This window comes from Falco peregrinus, chromosome 7, assembly GCF_023634155.1.
Source record: "Falco peregrinus isolate bFalPer1 chromosome 7, bFalPer1.pri, whole genome shotgun sequence".
NCBI classification, from domain to species: Eukaryota; Metazoa; Chordata; class Aves; order Falconiformes; family Falconidae; genus Falco; species Falco peregrinus.
In genome coordinates, this window is record NC_073727.1 from 35,470,621 (window position 1) to 35,490,384 (window position 19,764).

Here is a 19,764-nt window from a genome sequence, read left to right on the forward strand (position 1 = left end):
CAGCACCAAGCTTTCAAGATCAAACATCATATCCAGACTCATTTTGGTGGAATTACTTCATCCTTCCTTATTAACACCTCAGTTGATCATTATTAGCTAAGCTTTTCTAGCTGAACGTCATTAAATAAGCTGTAGAAAATGTGTTCTTTCTTTTACGTAGAGTCCAGAAAAGACCCGCAGTCCATCACTTAACTTTTGGGTTTCACTTAGTGCTCTGTTGAAACATCAGTATTCCCTTCCTTCAACCTGGTTGCTGTTTGAGGATGTCTGTGTAAATTTTTTTCTTTTAATTATGCCAATGGCCTGTTCTGCATCCTAATAATTTTTCAGTCCAAGCAGATCTGAATTTGAGTCAAGGAGTTGTCTGAAATATGATGGATCTATCCTTCCTTCTTTCATACTCAAAAGAGTTGTTTGAAATGTATCTTTTCAAGAAGGCACTGTCCGAGAAGGAAGCTGCCTATCATCACATGTTAGAAGTATCCACAGCTGTAACAACAGCAACTAAATATAACAAACCTGGTGCCCGTGTACTGTAAGGCAAGGAATTTCTTTATAAAAAGTATCCATAAAATTGAAAAGTGTTGGCATTCATAGAGAAAGCAAATTGAAGGGATCTGTTTTAGCTAGTAAGTTCAAGTATATCTTCTGGAAAGGTATACAGTGTTGAGTTAGATGACTAATGTGGATGTGCAGAAGATAATTTTTCAGTAGAAATAATTCTTTCAAATTATTTTTTCATTGCTGTGTATGGATACTTACTGTATATTTGTTCTGTACATTCATTATGATCATATTTGATATCATTCTAGATAACTAGGCTTTGTATATTTATTCTCGTCTAAGATTGTGAGGCTTGTATTACTTTTTAGGTGCCTCTGATGTTTTTAGATTAAAATAAGGCGTATATAGGACAATACTATCACAGTTTTCATGTTCAGTTCATTGTGCAGTATATATTGTGTAACCAAAGGTAAAGGGATTTCTGACATTATGTAAGGTGAATTTGTGAAGAGAATAGGAGGCTTGCTTTGAAATATGTGACTCTCACTTAAATCCACATAGCACTTTCTGTGAAAAAATTTGCAAAATATCCACATGATGAAGTGCCTGAAGTCAACAGGCCCAAGAACATTTAATCTCAGTAGAACATTTCCCTATCTGTGTGAATTCAGATCAATGTTATATTAATCACACTCTCTATGTTAAAATATCTCATATAACTACAGTGTTTTCTGATGATGAATCCTTCAAATGGGACGTGATATATGACTTTCATAGAGCTTATGCCAGTGTAAGACTGATGTTATTTCAGCACATTTAAGCGTTGGGCAGTATACTTGCCCTTTTTCTGGACAGTTATTAATTCATCCAAAGCAACGTTTCTCCATCAGTCTGCCCTTACAGCAGAAGTAACTTACGAATATAAGGGCCCTTTTTTCCCCCAAATAAAAGATGCAGTATTTAAATTAAAATTGGTAGAAAAGATATTGCTTCAGGTCTGTTAATGGAATGCACTGCGCCTGCAGGAACAAATGCTAAGAAGTGGCAACCTGTATTGTGTTGCTGTAAAATACTGTAATTTTTCTAATCAGGATAATTTATGGAGAACAGATATTTGTTATGCTTTTCCTTTAAGGAAATAAAAAAAAATATTAAAAATAGCACACACAAATGCAGAAACCACAAAGTTCAAACAGCTAGATTATCTTCACAATAACTAAAGGCTGGGTTTTTTCATCAGCTCCCATTAAGGCAAATTGAAGTTGAAAGAATAAATTTTCTTATGGAGGTCTTCTAAAGCTATGCCACTTCTGCTTTCTCACACTTGGGCATCAGTTCACTTGTCTTCTTTCTTTTTTGCTCTCCAGTCTCATTAGCTTGATTGCTTACCCTCCCTCCAGCCTTCTAAGAAGAAATACAGGGTTTTTTATAGAAGATCATATCTAAGAAAGATGAAGACTTTCAAGACTTTAAGAAAAAAATACAACTTACCTGCAAAGATTTTCAGAAAGTATCTTTTTTTTAAGATTATTTTGAAACATACTTGTTTTTTCTTACCTTTTTAAACAGTAGCACAGTCTTTTTGTGTTCAGAGGTGAGTGCATATCAAGTTTTGTTTTCACTGTATGTGCATATGCGCATATATTTATAGTGTGTGTGTGCACTTGCAGTGTTCATATGTGCATTGCCTCAAGTAAGAATCGTCTGTGGATTAACATGATGGTTATAACAAGTACAGAATTGCTTTCGTGGGTACAATGAAGGAATGACAGATTTTATCTACACTGTTGTTTGGTTTTTTTCTAAATTCTGTCTTAAAGCATATTTATTGTGTGCTGTCTATACTGTTCTGAAAAATCTTTGTTCCTGGAGGAAGACAGTATTAAAATTCAGGTTTTGTGTAATACATAACGTATATTTAGTTACTATTAACTAGCATGCATTTCAACTAACATCAAACACAAGTTTCTTTCTCTAAAAGAAATCACAGGTATTTTTCAAAACTATGTTAGCTTGTCATGAATAAGGTTAGTGGAAGAAAGGCTGCAAAACTAACAAGCCAGGAAAGTGGCTGTGAATTTAATCATGAGAAACCATTGGCTCCTGAGGCAAAGTAATTCAGAACATGGTTTATGCTGACTGAAAAGAGAGGAAAAATTGCAGGAGTTCTGATTCACTGTTTTGTTTTCCCCTGCCCTGAAAAATGAAATCAAAATGCAAGGGGGTTTTTTGGGTATTTTTTACGATTATTGTCAGTGAATTATAGTGCACAGGGACATGTTTATACAGATCTATATCTTTGTTTAATACTCAAATGTTTATTTTTACTGCTTTTATTTTGATATGTGATCCTTAGAGGTCTCCATGAAATGCAATAAAATACTAAGTAAGAATGTGTTATTGTTACATTTATTATATCAAAAGATAAGCCACCTCTGAAGAGCAGAGATTTGGGCTTTGCATATTCTTGCATTTTTATTAAAAAAGAAGGAATTTTCTTCAAAATATTGATGTATTTACATGCTTTTTCATTCAAAATCTCACACTTTAAAAGTTAAAACACTAATGGATATTAAAAACAGTATATCCTTTCTGTCAGAATAATTTTGCACAGCAAACACTGCAGTTACACAGCTCTCTCATACTTGAAACATTATGGTATGTTTCAATTTCCTAAAGGATCCCAAAGTACTAGTTATGTCATACTTTGCTTTGAATTACTTGTGCAGCCATCCTTGTGATACAATGTTGTCCATAATAATTCTGCAAAACAGTTAAGTAGAAGGAGGCAGGAAAATCACTCTTGGCTGGCTAGAAGTTAAGGGTTGTTGTTTTTTTTTTCATATTCTGTGGTGGCAAAGTTTAGAAATAATATTCCTGAGCTATTTTTCTTGGTGCTTTAGAAACACAGAAACAAAAGAAAGCCTAAGAAAAAGAATACTTTACAGTCCAGCTTGGTGAACTGTACTAGCAAAGAAATCGTATTTAACTATTTTTTTGTTGCTACATACACTGTTCAAGATTTTCAGTAGCAAGTCAACACTTTAGGAAGTATTAATGGATTTTTATTTTAAGATCATCACACAGTGGGATGTCTTCAACAATATTGGATGCAAATACTGATTACCCCTAAATGCAATAGCAAGGCTGAGGGAAATATTTTTACTATGGACAGCTCTTAATTTGGACTTGAACAGTTGTTCTTGTTTTATAGACCTGCATTTTTGTTTGTAATAATACTTGCATGCTGGGATTTTGTTGCCATAGAAATATAAGCTTTTTTAGTTTTGCAAAATTATGCAAATTCTTTTTCTCGTTAAAATATTCATGAAGGAGTACAGCCAGAAATGGGAGGGTCAGGGTCGGTTCTTCTGTCTTAATGGAATTGAAAATTGACATAAATGTGCTAGTTAGTATTTCATTCTAATATTACACGAAGGCATTTATGGATATGTCTACTGTAATTATGGTTTGTCCCTTTGGAACCAAAGACTACGAAACTGGGAGATCAACATTTAATCAGTAAAATTAAGAACTACTTTCAGTTATGAGGTTGTTGACAGCTACAAGACCAGAGTAAACAGTTTGTATTTAGCAACATTTGATGAGGATGTGTAATTTAGAAACATGTCTCAGAACTGATGCTCAAATAGTGAGTTTGATTTCAATATTACTAGTAGTCTGAAACATCTTAACAGTTAAAGAAAAAGTAGTATTTTTATCTAGACCTACACCCTTCAGCCACTCTGGCCCTGCTAAATTGGTGCTTATAAAGATCAGAGCAGCTGTTGCAAAAAACTAATCAGCAGCTGGTGAGTTTGTATTAGCTGGTTTGTTGGGTTTTTTTCTCTTCTGCAGGAGGACTTTATTCAGTCAGAGAAAAATGCCTGCAATTTTAACGACATATGAAGTGAATTTTTTTTAATATCCCTCTGTGACGAGTGTCTGACGTACTGTGCTACAGTGTCACAGCTTCTGTCATATTTTTGCCAGACTGTGAGACTTCCAAATACTGACATTTACTTGCCACCACATTAATCAGCATGGGCAATAACTGCATATGAATTACAGTTACCACATCACTACTGGAAGAATATAAACCCTAGTTTATATTTTTGAATCCTTGATCTAGTTATAGCATCTTGGGGAGCAGTAGTTGGGAAAGCACAGTCACAGGTTTTTGATCATATGAAAAGCAAAGGAGTAAGAAGAAAGTGAGTAAACATACTAAGGTTATGTTCTATTGTTATTATGCTTAAGTAACTATAACAAAGTAATCACGGGAATGATGGTAGAGATTGGAGAATTTGTAGAATAAATGTCTACATTCATAAGTACATTTCAGGAAACAGCATATAATCTTACTGTGAAAAATTTTTAATCAGTCATTGATTCCATTAATTTTTTCAGTGTTAAGTTTAGACTTAACTTACTTGACATAAGTAGGGGTGGCAGCACAGGGTTCACAGGAGAGCTGATGACCTTTACTTTGTGTCTTCAGGAGCTGAGATTTGCTCCATTTCTCCCTTTCAAGTTTCATGATACCATTGAATGTTTTGGTATTATGTATTAAACACAATGAATTGTTGCATTTGATTTAGACATCTAATTTTCTTTGCTTCCAAATAATGCAGTCTAGTTCATCCAAGGAAGAAGAGAACCAGGGTTATGAAATGGTAATGCTAATACAGTATCTCAGTAACAGTGAGACTCAGCTGAGTTTATGGTTATAATTTAGAATATACACAAGGTCTTCTTATTGAATTCTTTAATATTTTCCATTTAAATGTTTCAATTTATATCTTATTAATAGCAGATACATCAAATTAAAAGAATTGTATATGATTTTAATTGGTCTACATTGTGTGGGACAAACTTTTAAATATGAAGGGCCTGGAAATAAGTGTCAGATCATCAAGCTCAGGATGGCAAGAATTATCAACCACTTCACAAAAATTACACCTTGCATCTTCTGGAGCAAGAAAGAAAAGGCAGCAGGACCAAAAATCAAAAAGCTTTAAATTGTTCAATTACACTTGATTTACTGGTATTTTAGCAAAACAAGGGATACTTGCAAGTGATGATTCTATACTAGAATATAATGCCTTCCCCTTTTTGACATTCATTCTTCACTCATGTTTCCCTTGTGTTTGAATCTGAATGCATGGCATTTCTCTGGTAGGTGCCAGGGTGTTCTTTCTACTGCCTTCTGCTCCTATAGCTGGGACTAGTATGTGTTCTGGAAGGGATCCCAATTGTTCAAATATTGATATAAAGTATATGGAAGAGGTCAAGGTACATTACAAAGTACAATTCAACAGAGTTTTGGTTGCTGTTTATTGATTGTGCTTGCTCTGTGGACAGGTGTTGCTTGTCTCATGATCAGAAAACTTTCAGTTGGGGGAAAAAAATCAAAGCCACAGATCTGATGGTTCTCTTCATTCCTGGGAAACTTTAAAATATGCAGATTTATTGTGTATCTGTTGTTCCATTATCCAGTGAATGAAGGAAGGTCTTACACCATAAACTACTAAGGATTTTTTTTTTTTTAGTTTTCCATAAAGGTCATTTGAGGTAGAGCAAATAAATATTGTATCACTGGTATGCCTTATATCTTGCTCTGTGATTTCTTAGCATATATTTTAGACATTGAAGGACATTCTGTGATGAAATGAGTGCCTACATTAAATAAAACTCCTTTATCTTTGACTCAACTCTGCCTTTGCTTAGGATCAGCAGAGGAAATACTAAAAATTAAAGAGGCTATATCATAGCATTCTTGATAAGATTCCAGAAAAGAATGACTTGGAAATCTTTGTTAGCAGAGTTCTGTTTCAAGAAACTGGAGGTGACAGTGAATGGTTTGAAATGCTCAGTTTCCCCTTTGAGTGGTTCAGTTGCAGAAAAACACTCATGGAAAGCAACTGAACCAAGCAATATAGTAGTCAGGCTACTGTATGTAAGCTTATTCCCTCCTTGTTCCGTTATTTTCTCTGGAAGCAGTATTTGGAATAAGTGAATTTAAGTAGAATGTAGCATCGATTTATACAATTTATATAGAAGAATTGTGAAGGTACTTAAGCAGGGAAACTGTAGGGTTCTGACTTAGCTGGGATGGAGTTGGGGGAAGGAGCCCATTCTTTCAGGGGAAAAATTTAACTTCCCTATGAAGAAAACTGGCATTTTTTTAAACCTAGCCAGAACTATACGTTCATTCAAATGGAACATGATTATTCTGCTCCCTGCTTATCTGAAATATTATTATAATGCCTCAGAAGAGCTTTTATTTCCTATCTAAATTCAAGTCTAAGAGAGGAGAGTCTATTTAATCTTTAATTGGATCTAGAGTAGAACTAAAACATGCAGTCGTTACTGAGAGCTATTACTAAATGAATAAAAGTTGGATGTTTTCTTGGTGATGGTTCTATTGGAATTCTTTTCTAGTCCCTTCACTCTGTGACCAGCATGAAGACTGGATCAACAAAACCCAATTAAATATCCTACGTTTACAGAGGGTACTTTTTGGTAAGGAAGATAATAATCCAGATGAAAGCTTGATTTACAATGGACTATTTCCTTAAACACAGGTAAATTAAGTTAGAAAAAGCAGCCCTTTGTCCATTCCTTTCTGCACTGAGTGGGTGGCTAGAAGAACACATACAGGTTTAGCCATGGGTTAAGATGGTACATTGTTCAGCACCTTGTCAAATCATAGCACAGCTGCATTGATGCCAATCTGTTATGGACTAAATTGGTCACTGCTAATAAACTGGGAGCAATATTATTTTTTTAAAGGATTCCCTTAATATAGGGCTGATGTTCTGGTGGCAGATATTTCTGTATTTGGTGAAATCTGTGTCATAAAATAAATGTGTACCTAGAGACTTTGTGAAGGTGAAAGAGTCCAAAAAAACTTCAACATTTTATTGCAGCTCTATTTCATGGAAATTCAAGAAGGCTAGCAGGGATTGTTAAACATGATATCATTACCTTCAAGCACTGTATCTAGGGATGGATATTGCCACTAGGAATATGACATAGCAACTGGAAAACTAAGTGAGAATCTGTGTAATTTCTCATAATCATGACAGCGAGCAAAAGAACGTTCACAGGCATATCAGGAAGGAAATTTTGGTTTGGTTTTTTTTGGGGGGAGGGGTGTCTTCATAATAAGAGAACATTATTATCTCTTAGAACCTTGAGTTATTATCAGCAACTTGCTGTGAGACTCTTCCTTGGTTTTGTATTCAGTGATATGGGTATTAGCTTTCTCCACTGAAACATCCTGCCTGTTCATGTTTGTAGCCTTTTTTTCTTCTTTTCTTTTTTTTTCTTCTTTTTGTCATAGTATTTGTTCACTTTGTATAGTTCTAATTGCCTGTCTGTATACAATAATGTACTAGCAAGCAGGGTTCATGTATCCAAAAGCATGTCACCTTTCTGTAGCTGTATTGCAGCTATATTGGTCTAATAAAAATATTCACTCTCTCTAATGCTCATCTAATATGATGTGTCAGTGACTTTATTTCTGCTAAATCACTAACAGTGAAGGGAGAAAATACTGTCCAACTTCTTGATATTTGTTGATGCCTTTTATTTTGCTCATTTCTGAAGTCTGGTGTTGTATGAATATTGGTCTAAGTCTAGTTTAATGCAGTAATATATTTTTGCTTTTGAAGGTTTTGTGTTCTTGTGGATTAGGCCTGTCAAAGACTCTCTGAGCTAAATCCATTCTGATACATATTTTATTTCTAAACATATGAGCAAGTTGTATGTGTTTCATTTCAATAATGCACTTACTGTGTAATACTTTAGTCATTTGTGAAATGTATTTCTCTCTTCCAAGTTATTTTTTAAATGTAAATACAAAGTGAAGTGATTTGAAAGTTGTCCATCAGTGGGGAAACCATAGACCAGCCATTTTCTAGTTTCCTTTGACTATACAAAAGAGTTCTTCAAGTTGTCTACATGTAGTCGCATAGTGCCACATCAGATGTCCCAGTATATTCCATCTGGCTTCCAGTCAAGTGGGTCATGGTCATCTAATTCACAAATGGGCAACTATGTTTAGATGCTTTAATCACAGTCTGAGTCTCTTCCTAGCTGACAGAAGAGCCTTTTACTGCTTAATGAGGTAAGGAATTGTAAACAGCACCCTGTTTAGTGGAGATAGCTCCTGATCTTCTGAAGTTACGTTTGGCAGATGTTGTTCAGAAGACATGATGCAGCCTCTAGTGTAGTGGAATAAGTGCTAAGATATTACAGGCAGAGTTACAAGAGGCTTTGGAGAGGGAAAATGTGAATCACCAAATAATTAAAGAATAAGATGGGTTATAAAAGCTGTGTAAGCAAGCAGTACTCTCCAATGACATTAGCAGGACAGATCCTGACAACTTGCCTCAGAAAAGCATTGACAGTAGACTGACTACATAGAGGAAGAGAGACATCTAGAACTTTATTTGCATATAGAGATGCAAGCTTTCCTCATTTATGGCTTTGCAAATATTTGTAGCTATGCTGTTTGTTTTCAGTGCTGTAAATATTTGTGGTTTGCTATTACTTGTCTTGATTTAAAAGTGATTTTAGCGTGACAGGCATAGCATCAAAGCATGCTTTGCACAAGGTAGTACTGAACGCTTCCTCTGACCCTCCAGCTTTCTTCGCAGGAAAGGAGCCATCTCTCCTGTTTCAGAGCATTTTGGCTGACCCAGAATGCAACTGTCAGGATGTTTTAACCATCAGACATCCTGTCTGCTCTCTGGTTATATCCTTTAACAACATGTAACATAATAGTAGAAGTACAGTTAACTGTGAACACCAAAAAAAATTACCTGCCAGAAACTTGGTGGATTAGAGATAGCTGTGATTCCTCTCTCCTACATTTGTATTTCTTGGGGAATCTGTGACTTTTCTTGAACACGTAGATTCTGCCTCCTGAGCTGGGAAGAAATATTTTGTTGTATTAATGTAAAAACAGGTGGGAGAGAGTTTTGTAGAACTTTCTTAATGTTCTTAGTCAGCTATTCTCGTCTCAAAACCAGATGCCTTTGTCACCAGCAAGGCAAACCTTTATGCTGTATTCTCTTTGGTGTTGATATGCCTCAGATGACAATTCTTGAGGCAGACCTCTGAATCTTTGGGTGGTAACAGAGAAAAAAGTCAAAATTAAAGGATCTCACAGGTGCCCAACTTCTGTATCACACATGTATTGAAAATTCAGTGAAAAGTCTTTTTTGCACTAGATGAGACATAAATGTTCATGCAGCACTTGGACTGACCTCTGAATTCTTTTGACTGTGAGTGAACTTGTACTTTAAATATACAGAGGAGGAAAATTACCTATATAAACAATGACAGAAGGAAGTAGTACTTCTTGGTTTATATGTTCAGGGTTTTTTCTAATCTACATGGGTATTATACAGCACACAAGGTAAATATATATATCCCAAACTACCTGGTACTCTCTCCAATAAGTGCCATTTTGGAGCCTTGACTTCAATGTGCAATCCTGTTTGTGATATGCAGATCTTGCCAGTTGCAGCCATGAAACTCAGACTGCTGTGGCTAGCAGAGACCTTAAGAGACTTCTTAGTCATATTCTAGCCCTTATGCATTGTACCTAGAGTACCTCTGACATGTTTGAACTCCTGTTAAACATTTAATGAAGGGATTCAATAACATTTTTAAGTAGCTTGATACTGTTTTGACCATCCTTACAGTCAGAAAGCTTTTTGTATACTCAAGCAGAATCTTCTTCATGCCTTCCCTGCAGTTGCCACAGGAAAATAAAAATGGCCATTTCTTTTTTCCAGTCTTTTATGTTTTGGAAAGCTATTTTCCTGTTCCCTCTTAGTGTTTTCTTTTGTGGATTAGTTAAACCTACCCCTTTCTTCTAGTGTTTCCTGCTGTTTATATTGTGGAAATCCCTAATCCATTCTGGTTACTTTCTATTATCTGTTTGTTTAGTCATTTCTAACAGATTTTTGGTCAAAGTTTGCATTGTTGACTGCTTTTCTATCTGCATTTATTTTAAATCAGAACCTTTCCTTTTTTATTTTTTTAATTTTTTTTTTCTGTGTGACTTATCAGTTCCCCATGTTGGATTTTCATTTACCAAGGTAAAGGTTATGTAGTTAGGAAAAAGTAAAACCTGTCTTGGTATGTATTTTTTATAGGTTGCCTGAAGCCACACAATCATTGTTTTCCCATTATTTTCACTTTCTTGAATCCTTGTAGTTAGTCTCAACTTGAAACAGAAATGATAAAATTCTGCAAAAGTTACTCTTTTAAAATGTTTGTCTAAAGCTGAATTCTGCATACTTCTTGCAGCATTTTGGATGCCTAGATTTTCTACATTCCTCTAAGAGTTATAAACCAGTGTTTAGCCTTGACCACAGGCGAAATAAAAATGCTGTAAAAGGTGTGTCTAGGGGAAAAAAATGTCTTCTCTTGTTGTTACAGTCAAGGCTGACTGTAGTTCTATTGGTCCTAAAAGATCTGGGTACTGTGTAGATGAACGTTCAGTGCCAATGTTGGCTGATGACTCAACTAGGAAGAGCTGTGTATTCCCTCGGGGGTAGGGAGGCCTTACAGAGATATCTGGATAGCCTAGAGAGCTGGGCAACCACCAGTGGTGTGAAATTTAACAAGTGCCAAATTCTGCACCTGGGATGGGATAATCCTGTTTATACATACAAATTGAAGGACAAGAGGCTGGAGAGCCACCCTGCAGAAAGAGATCTGGGGGGTTGAGTTCATGGTGAGTTGAATAAGAGTCAACAGTGTGCCCTGTCAGCCAGAAGGGCCAGCCACGTGCTGGGGTGCACAGCTAGCCGGGCAAGGGAGGTGATTTTCCCACTCTACATTGCACTAGTGCAGCCCCACCTTGAGTGCTGTGTGCAGTTGGGGGCACCTCAGTATGAGAAGGACATCAGAGTATTAGAGTGTGTCACAGGAGGGTGACCAGGATAGTGAAAGGTCTTGAGGGCAAAACTTAGGAGGAGCAGTTGAGATCACTTGCTTTGTTCAGCTTAGACAAGAAAAGGCTGAGGGGTGACCCCGTTGCAGTCTACAACTTCCTCAAGGCAGGCAGTGGAGGGAGAGGTGCTGATCTCTTTTTGGTGACCAGCAACAGGGCATGAGGAAATGGAATGAACCTGTGTTGGGGAAAGTTTAGACTGGACATTAGAAATTAAGAAATGGTTCTTCACTGGGATGGTAGTCAGTCACTGGAACAGGCTCCTCAGGGGCATGATCGCAGCACCAAGCCTGTCAGAATTCAAGGAGTGCATGGATAGTGCTTTCAGACATACAGTTTAGTTTGAGGTAGTCCTGCAAGGAGCAGGGAGTTGGACTGGCTGATCCTTATGGATCCCTTCCAACTTGAGGTATTCTATGATTCTATGACCTCTATGATTCTGTGATCTAAGCTTTGGGTTATGAATTGGAGTCAATTTTCTGGCTTTGACCTAGCAAATAGCTGTACGGCCTCAAATGCAGTTTATGGATTGTATCTTTGTAGATAATTCAAAATCAGTTGATTTCCATGCCTTAGATGCTGGGATTTTTTTTTCTCCCCTTAAATTAGATGCATCATGAAATAATGAAGTTGGTGACTTTCACTGCTTTCTATTACTGTGTGCAAAACCCTCTATTATGATGAGCAAGAGATAGCATATTATGTTCTTGAGAATAACCAGGTTATTCTCTTAGTGGAAGACTCATGAGGTTTCTCTCTGGTTGGCAGTATGCACTGGGAGGGTAGAAGGATCCCTGTGATTTTAATTGTCTCTGAGAGGAGGCTCACATTGCACTGAAGTATGAGGTGGATGCATTTAAAAACCAAATTGTGGCTCATGCAACCTCTGATTTACTTATGCTGCTTCCAAACAGTCAACAAAAAGGACTGGTTTTGTACTGAACCGTCATTCAAGTCTGTACCTTTAGATTTGCATCCTGATACTGTTCTACTTGTTCCAGTTTTTCATTGAAAACCTAGTGTCAGCATGTGGTTTTGGGGGCTAAAAGACATAAAAACGATATATTGGCATGACACAAGAGGCTGGTTATTGACTTCTTACATTGAAGGCTGTATCAAACTGAGAGAAAGGGCTGGAGCAGTCTTTTAAAGTAAATTTATAGGACTCCATGAGGGAAAATTCTTACTTCATTTTAGGTTACAGTTCATTCTACGTAAAATATCACTGGGTCGTTTGCCTCATCAACGCAACTGAAGTTAAGAGATTCAATAAAGGTTGCAAAAGCTGATGATGTAGGGGCTCAGCCTAAATGAGGATCATATAACTGAAATAAATACATTGAAAACCTAATGTCAGTATCTAAGTGGAAATTTGCATAGATTTCAGATTTCTTTCTGATTACTTTGCTAGTCTGTGTGTTTGAGGAATTAGCAGCCTTCTATAAGCACAGAAGAAAAATGACTAAGCATGATTTCTAGATGGTTGAGCAAGAAGGGAGTGGTCCACAGGTCTCTAATCCCCAGGTATCTGCATCTAGTTTTGTAACACTAGAATATTTCTGGGAAATGCTAAGGCTGAAGAAAACTGCTCCTCAAATGTGAAGGCCTGTTTTCTTTCTGTTTTCTTTCATTTAATTGCATTTTCCCTGTCTTTTTTTCTCCCCAGGTAGCAGCTGCTGGAGGAAATCTGAAATTCACAGTCTCCTATGACTTCACAGAGAAAGAAGAAACAGCTCAATTGATGGTTCAATCTGATGTCATCATAGAGGTAAAGTGATTGTATTATCAGCCACCAAAAAAAGAAAGAAAATTGCTTGCTTCTTCAGATGTTCAGCGTGAAGTCTGGTGGTTGAGGACACAAAACAGCAGGCTGTGTGTACTTTCAGCTAATTTATAGTATCAGAAAAACGGACACATTCACACTTCAGAGAAATAAAATCTTCAGTATCTCAAGAAGCCTGTGGCAGTAGCTTACAAAACTATATTCTTCTTGTTCATCAGGAGGAATGAAGAAATAAAATAATTGGTTGTCTGAGGTAACACTTTCAGATTCCTTCAGCAGACGTGTTCTTATGCAGTACAGCATTGTACGAATTTGCTTTTGCCTATGCCAAGCCATGACATTGGGTTTTAGCTGAATAACCTAAACTTTCTTTGGCACCGACTTTCAACTTTGTCAGGCAAGCCCATTTCAAGGTTATGAAAGGTGAGTGTTATTCCTGATATTTATTATTATTGTAAAATATATTATTCAATAAATCCTGTACCCCAATTGGCTACAGATCGATGCTTTTTCCTTACTTTTTCTGTATTTAAATGTCTCTTTCTCATGGCTCTATCTAGGGAGGTGACTTGAGAATCAGCACTCCAAAAGAGGGGATTCACCTGGAACCTTCTGAAGAGCACACTGAAGCAATTGCGCTGAAACCGGAATCTTTCTTCGTGCATGGCACTCATGTCGCAGTCAGCAGGAGGGAGTTCATGACTCTCCTTGCGAATGTGGAGAGGATCCTCATCAGAGCCACGTACAGCAATGGGATGAATGCCATCTACAGGTGAAGGGGGGAAACGTCTCCACTTGCTGCGGGCAGCTTCTCAAAATACTTTTTCCCTCTTCAGAGAACTGAGCTGATGTAGTTTAAAACACGCTAATTTATCATGAAATCCATCGCATTCACTTACGCTTTCGAACAGTTGTTAGTATTGTAGGCAGGAGGGAGAGAGGCGACAGAAAGAAGCAGTCTTGTAAGAACGTGGAATCACATGGACGATTAAGGCATGAATGACAGTTCTATAAATATGTTTATTTTTTGAAGACTGTAATTCCCATGTATATGGTAAATCACTGAGTACAGTAATGACATGTTGAAGTAAGAGGTGATATATTGCTTATATATTGGTTTCCCTGTTTAATGAGCATACAGGGCCACATTAACAGTGCACCAGAGAATAATATCCTAGGTCTCTATGCTGGAAAAGTGGCTCGAGGGGAATTTTCTAGGTTTTTAATCAGTACCACACACAGAACGGGCTGATCCCTTGATTTATGTCAGGTTGCTGCCTGGACTGCTTAAAACCACTGATTTCGTGTGAACTATTCTTCTGAGAAAATGAAAGACATGTTATATGAGATGACACAGTTGTTCTATCTCAGTGGCTGCAGTGTGGCTGAACCTGTAAAGCTCATCTCGCATTTAAGACTTTCATAAGTGCATGAGCAAATACTCCAGGTGGGCTAGAAGACAGCTTCTCTTCTGACACTGTATGATTGCACTCTATCTCTACATTAATAGTTAGGTGGCATAAATAATTAGATGTGCAACGGAATTGATTACATAGTAGTTTTCTACTCACAAGGCATGAAACTTAAAATGTTCGCTAACCTACACATCGTTTGATTCAATGGCATAAGCCAATTTGGAATTGAGGGAGCTGATAGCACATTAGTGATTATTTGCTGAGAGTATAGATACAGGTTTTGCTACTGTGAAATTTTTTAAGCAATCCAACCATCATTTGAATACTTAGGTAATTAAAATACATCCTAAATTGAAAGGCAGGTTGTGTCAACAGCATGCCGTTTTCTAATTTGAGCTTTGGCAATGTACATCTTTTTTCCTGCAAAAAGAATTCACATTTCTTCCATCTCTCTCTCTTTCTGTGGATAATTAGTATGTATTACCTCTCTGTAAATAGTCTGTGAATCATAACTAGCTTGATTTTGAGCCAAACTTTTTCCTATTTTACTCATTTGGTTATCAGTCATGCATCTCCCTGAATCCAGTTTGAAAACCTTTCATGGACCATCACCTTCGCATCCTGGTGTTAGAAGAGAGTCAAACCACCAGGCCAGCGCTCAGCTCTTATGCACTGTGAGCAGACCATGAGAAGCTTTTACACCACAGCTTACAGCTAAGACTAGTGGAAGCTCAGTGGGTGTTGTTCCTCAACTCCATTCTCATTCCAATAAAAAAAACCCCTCCATCAGTCAAAATTTTCCAAACTAAAGGAATGCAGGAGCATTTTTGGGGTCAACAATAGGGCCTTTTTTGCTATGCTCTTTTAAAGGAGATACGCATGATTGACTGTATTTGGACCAAAGGTCTTGCTAAGTATTACAGGAAATGCAAACTCCAGTTACCAGTGGTTTATGTTACATTTGTGTACTGACATTTGCACTAGAATGAGAAAGGGAGCTTTCCTATAAAAAAAAACCCACTTCGGCTACGCAGTTAAAATCTGTGAAGAAAGCACATTTCTGGACATGTACTGTTGTTCTTCATCTTGCCTTTACTGTGGAACAGTGGAGGTGGGACAGATTGATCAGATCCCCTCTGGGCAACAGCATAGAGCTCAGGTCAGCACACACATGTAGAACTGGCAGAGTACATCGTTTGTACCTTGTAAGTAAGAAGTGGCAGACCTGTCAGTGACACTTTTGGAAGACTATGCATCGCCTCCTGCATCCCAGATTACTGCTTTAGCCATTTGGCTATGCGTGGTGCCTCACTGTTTTGTAGTCTTCTTCATATTCAGCCTTTGGAACATTTTAGTGATGCACGTTGGGTAACATTCTGAAAACATGTCTTGGAAATATTCAGGAAGAGCCCCAGGCCATACATATAATTTCTACTTTGCAGGTTAGTAGCCACCATCTTCTAGATGTGGTGACATTACATTTAGGAAGGTTGGTCCCTTAAAGAACAATTTAAAAGGAGGTTAGGGGAAAGGACAGAAGTAATTTTGCAGGGGACTTTTTTTCCTAGAAATGGTACATCTCTAGCTGTCCCTATGATGTCTCTTCCCAGAGAAGAATGCAATGGTTACTGTGTTACTGTGATTACTACCAGCATGTCCAGAATTCTCTGAAAATAGTTGCTCCAAAGTAAACACATTTTACTGTGCGATGTCAGGATGTGCATTGCAGTTTAGTGTGACAGAAAAGAAGATGTGAAATTCCAATCACAATCAAAATAATTGGATTTTTCATCTTTGATTTACCTGGAGGAATTACACTTTCACCCATAGGCTGGGATTTACTGGGGGACGTTAAATCTCAGAGCAGTGCATGCTCCCGGTCACAGAAGTAGCAACAACACCTGCTGTCAGCCAGCCCAGCTTGTCATCTGTTGTAGGCACGTTGCTGATTTCCAGGGTATGCCTCAGTACTGACTTTTTTATATTGTCTTTGACTTTCACTCATGCTAAAACATACTAGGTGCAAAGCTGTGCTCATAACTCTTAAGATCATGCAAAACAACTCTTTTCTCCATATTCTGCACCTTTAGTACTGCAGGGGAAATGTCCAGACCCAAGGAAGAGGATATTCTTTGTGATGTTTTGGGCTGATTAAGGACCACTGTTGATGGGCCCCAAAGGAAGACATTTCTGCCAAAGAAATAGTGTAGATACTAAGAGGGTTTTATTGTCTTTTAAACAGGTATGTGTGGTGGACAGATGGATATTTCTCCGAGAGAGTTAAGGGTACAGTGAGACAGAAATATTACAGGGTTATTAGATCCTTCATGAATGACAATTTCTGCCTCAAAGCATCAGCAGAATTATGCAACATACTAATTAGAGGTTACTATATTAAGCAGCCTGTTCATTTAAATATTGAAAGGTTTCAAAATGGATAATGACACCACATGTGTAAGGATTTCCAAAGTTGGTTTCCATCGATTTCCACCTGTGCTTGAGAAGAGGCCAGAATGAAAGCACTGTAAGATTAAGCAACTTTCTTGCAGTCACACATAAAGAGACTTAAAAATTCAATGGAGTTGTCTCCAGTTAGCAAGAGCTTTAACTTAAAGATTATATTTTTCACCTTTGTTTCTTTTGATGCACTAGAAACTTTAGTTAATCAGTAGCACTTTCAAGTAGTTACTAAATAACATTAAAGCAGTAAAAGTGAGTTTGGAGTGTGATTTTGAGAATGGTTTTTTGGTCATTTTAAGCTTGGAATGTTGTTCTTGCTCTATGACATAAATGGGAACCTTCCTCAAATGAGTGGGTTTTCATTTAGATGATCAAACAGGATAAAAAATGAGAACACAGAAATACAGCAATCTATCTGAAAGTCGTTACAGCTTCTGGGTTTAAATGAAGATCCTACTCTAACTTGACAGATCTTCTAAACTATTGAAGTTAATTCCATCTGTGGTAGAAGCAACAGGCTAAGAAAAGACAGCTCTGTCTTATAATTTTGCTTAATCTAATACTGTTAGCGTGTGCTTCAAATCAAGTTTAGTAGCACTGTTTCTTCACTTTTAATATTCGGTGTCCACTGATGGTAAATATCGTAGACACTCAGATGGGCCATGGAAACTGTGGCACTGAAGATAATGGATTGCTTGCAACCACATACAGAATCAGTGGTAGATGCAAGGAGAAGGAGGGAAGGAAAGGCCAAGGGTTTTCTTCCATATGCAGAATAAGCTTCAAGACAAATGAGCAATGATTGGGTCAGTACTTCATGTGCCTTATGTAGCTGACGTGATTCAGATGCCTGGCATAGCAGACAGCAAACTATGCTGATCTGCCTGAAACGTCCCCTTCCCTTTTAATCTTGTTTGTTTTTAGAAGTCAACACTTGCCTGCTGACAGTAACAGTCAGCTTAAATATTTGGTCTTGCTGTCGAATCTCAAAATGTTCATGCATCTCCAGGATCCACTGCCCCATTACTGCCAGCATTAGCTATTTTAATGAATGCAGAATGGCATCGAGGAATCAAAATTGCAACATCAAAATGGGAGGAAAAAAAAATCACTGCAGCTTTCTTCACTGAGTTACTGTTAATGGTAGAAACTGTTAAACACATTAAAATCCCATTTAGCAAATAGCAGAACATAATGAAAATCGGAACAATTCAGTGAATACAAATGTGGGATAATACTGGGAGGATTGTTTCTCTGTGTTAATTCTTCCATTTGTTCCAAGATCTGTGCTGAGAGGGAGCTAGCTGTAGTTCAGAGGTTAAATAAAACTCGTCCTTTTACTAGCAATTTGTTTCTTCATTTAGAGATTTTTCTCCTTAAGTTTTTATATTTTTTACTGCCAAAGTCATCACTATTCGATATCTAACATCCTAGAGATTGATTATCTTATTGTAAGGAAAACTCAAAAGGATGACTGCAAAATGGGTGTGGGGCAAAGGCGAAGTACTGAAAAGTGAGAGAGACCTTACCAAAGGTCTAGATAGGAGCATGCATCCTTCTCTTAAAATAGTTTCAAGATCCTTTTACAGAGGTTCTAGTATGACCGAATTAGATTCAAATTTTTAACTGCATAATCCACAATGGTAGTCCCTGCAAAGGCCGGTCACATCCCTAGTGATGGTAAAATTTATGTTTTTCTGAAGCTGCCGTCTTAATTTCAGAAATCTTCCTTCTTTTCCCCTTACATTTCATGTCTGTCTTATTGAGAGTAGTCATAAAATTGAGTGGGAAAACATCCTGGTTTAACCTTTCCTCCCACCACCGCAGAAACAAGAAAATATTTTTCTTGGCCATTTTCTTATCCAAGCTCATACAAATAATTTTCAGGATTTTTTGGCAGCCAAAAGATAAATGCCTTAGTATGGAGGCATTTTTTATTTTGTTTTACATTTTCCAAAGAAAATTGATTATTTTTTAACGAAATGCATGTCATGATAGAAAAGTATTTTCTGCTGAAAAAGACTTCAAAAAAAGCTTTTTGGGTAGCTCTAGTAATCAGTCAGTTAAGATTGCTGCGTGAAAACAGAAGTCATTGAGACTCTATAATGCCTTAAAGTTCCTTCTGAATTCTCATAAGAATTAAATCCCCAAATCCCAATCTTTCCCCAAATAGATACTGTTGAGGTAAACTACATCTGTTTTGCATATTACCTGTAAGATTATCAAAATACTTTGGTTGTCTCTTTCATCATACTTCCATTTTTTTTAAATAAAAAACACATTCAGTGTTTGGCTAAACAATGGCTGTTTAGCTGATGCGTAGCGTTTACTTTTTAAGGGCAATTGTGCCTTGAACAGAAAATTCTCCAACTCTGTCTTCTCTGACGTTGGGGAAGCGAAGGTGTATGGTAGATTTCCTTTTTCTTTTGGGCACATGCCTTTCTTTTCCATACCCATAATACTTAAATCCTCCTAGACAGAGCTGAAATCTTTTTCAGAGGTCAAATCTCCAGAATAAAAATACCCTATAACCAAAACCTAGTAATGTAATATTTTAGAAAGCTAGAGTAGAGGTTTGTAAATTTTAAAGACGCTGCTTAGTATCAAATTTGCTGTATGTGCAG

General features: G+C 37.1%; 1 protein-coding gene across 1 annotated transcript in view; it reads left to right on the forward strand.

Annotated features, from left to right (window-relative positions):
• The window catches only part of LAMA2 (laminin subunit alpha 2), a 377,166-nt gene that overhangs the window by 196,349 nt on the left and 161,053 nt on the right, over positions 1-19,764 (forward strand). The window contains 2 exon segments of the mRNA XM_055811018.1: positions 13,149-13,250; positions 13,826-14,037. Coding sequence (XP_055666993.1) covers positions 13,149-13,250; positions 13,826-14,037 — 314 coding nt within the window.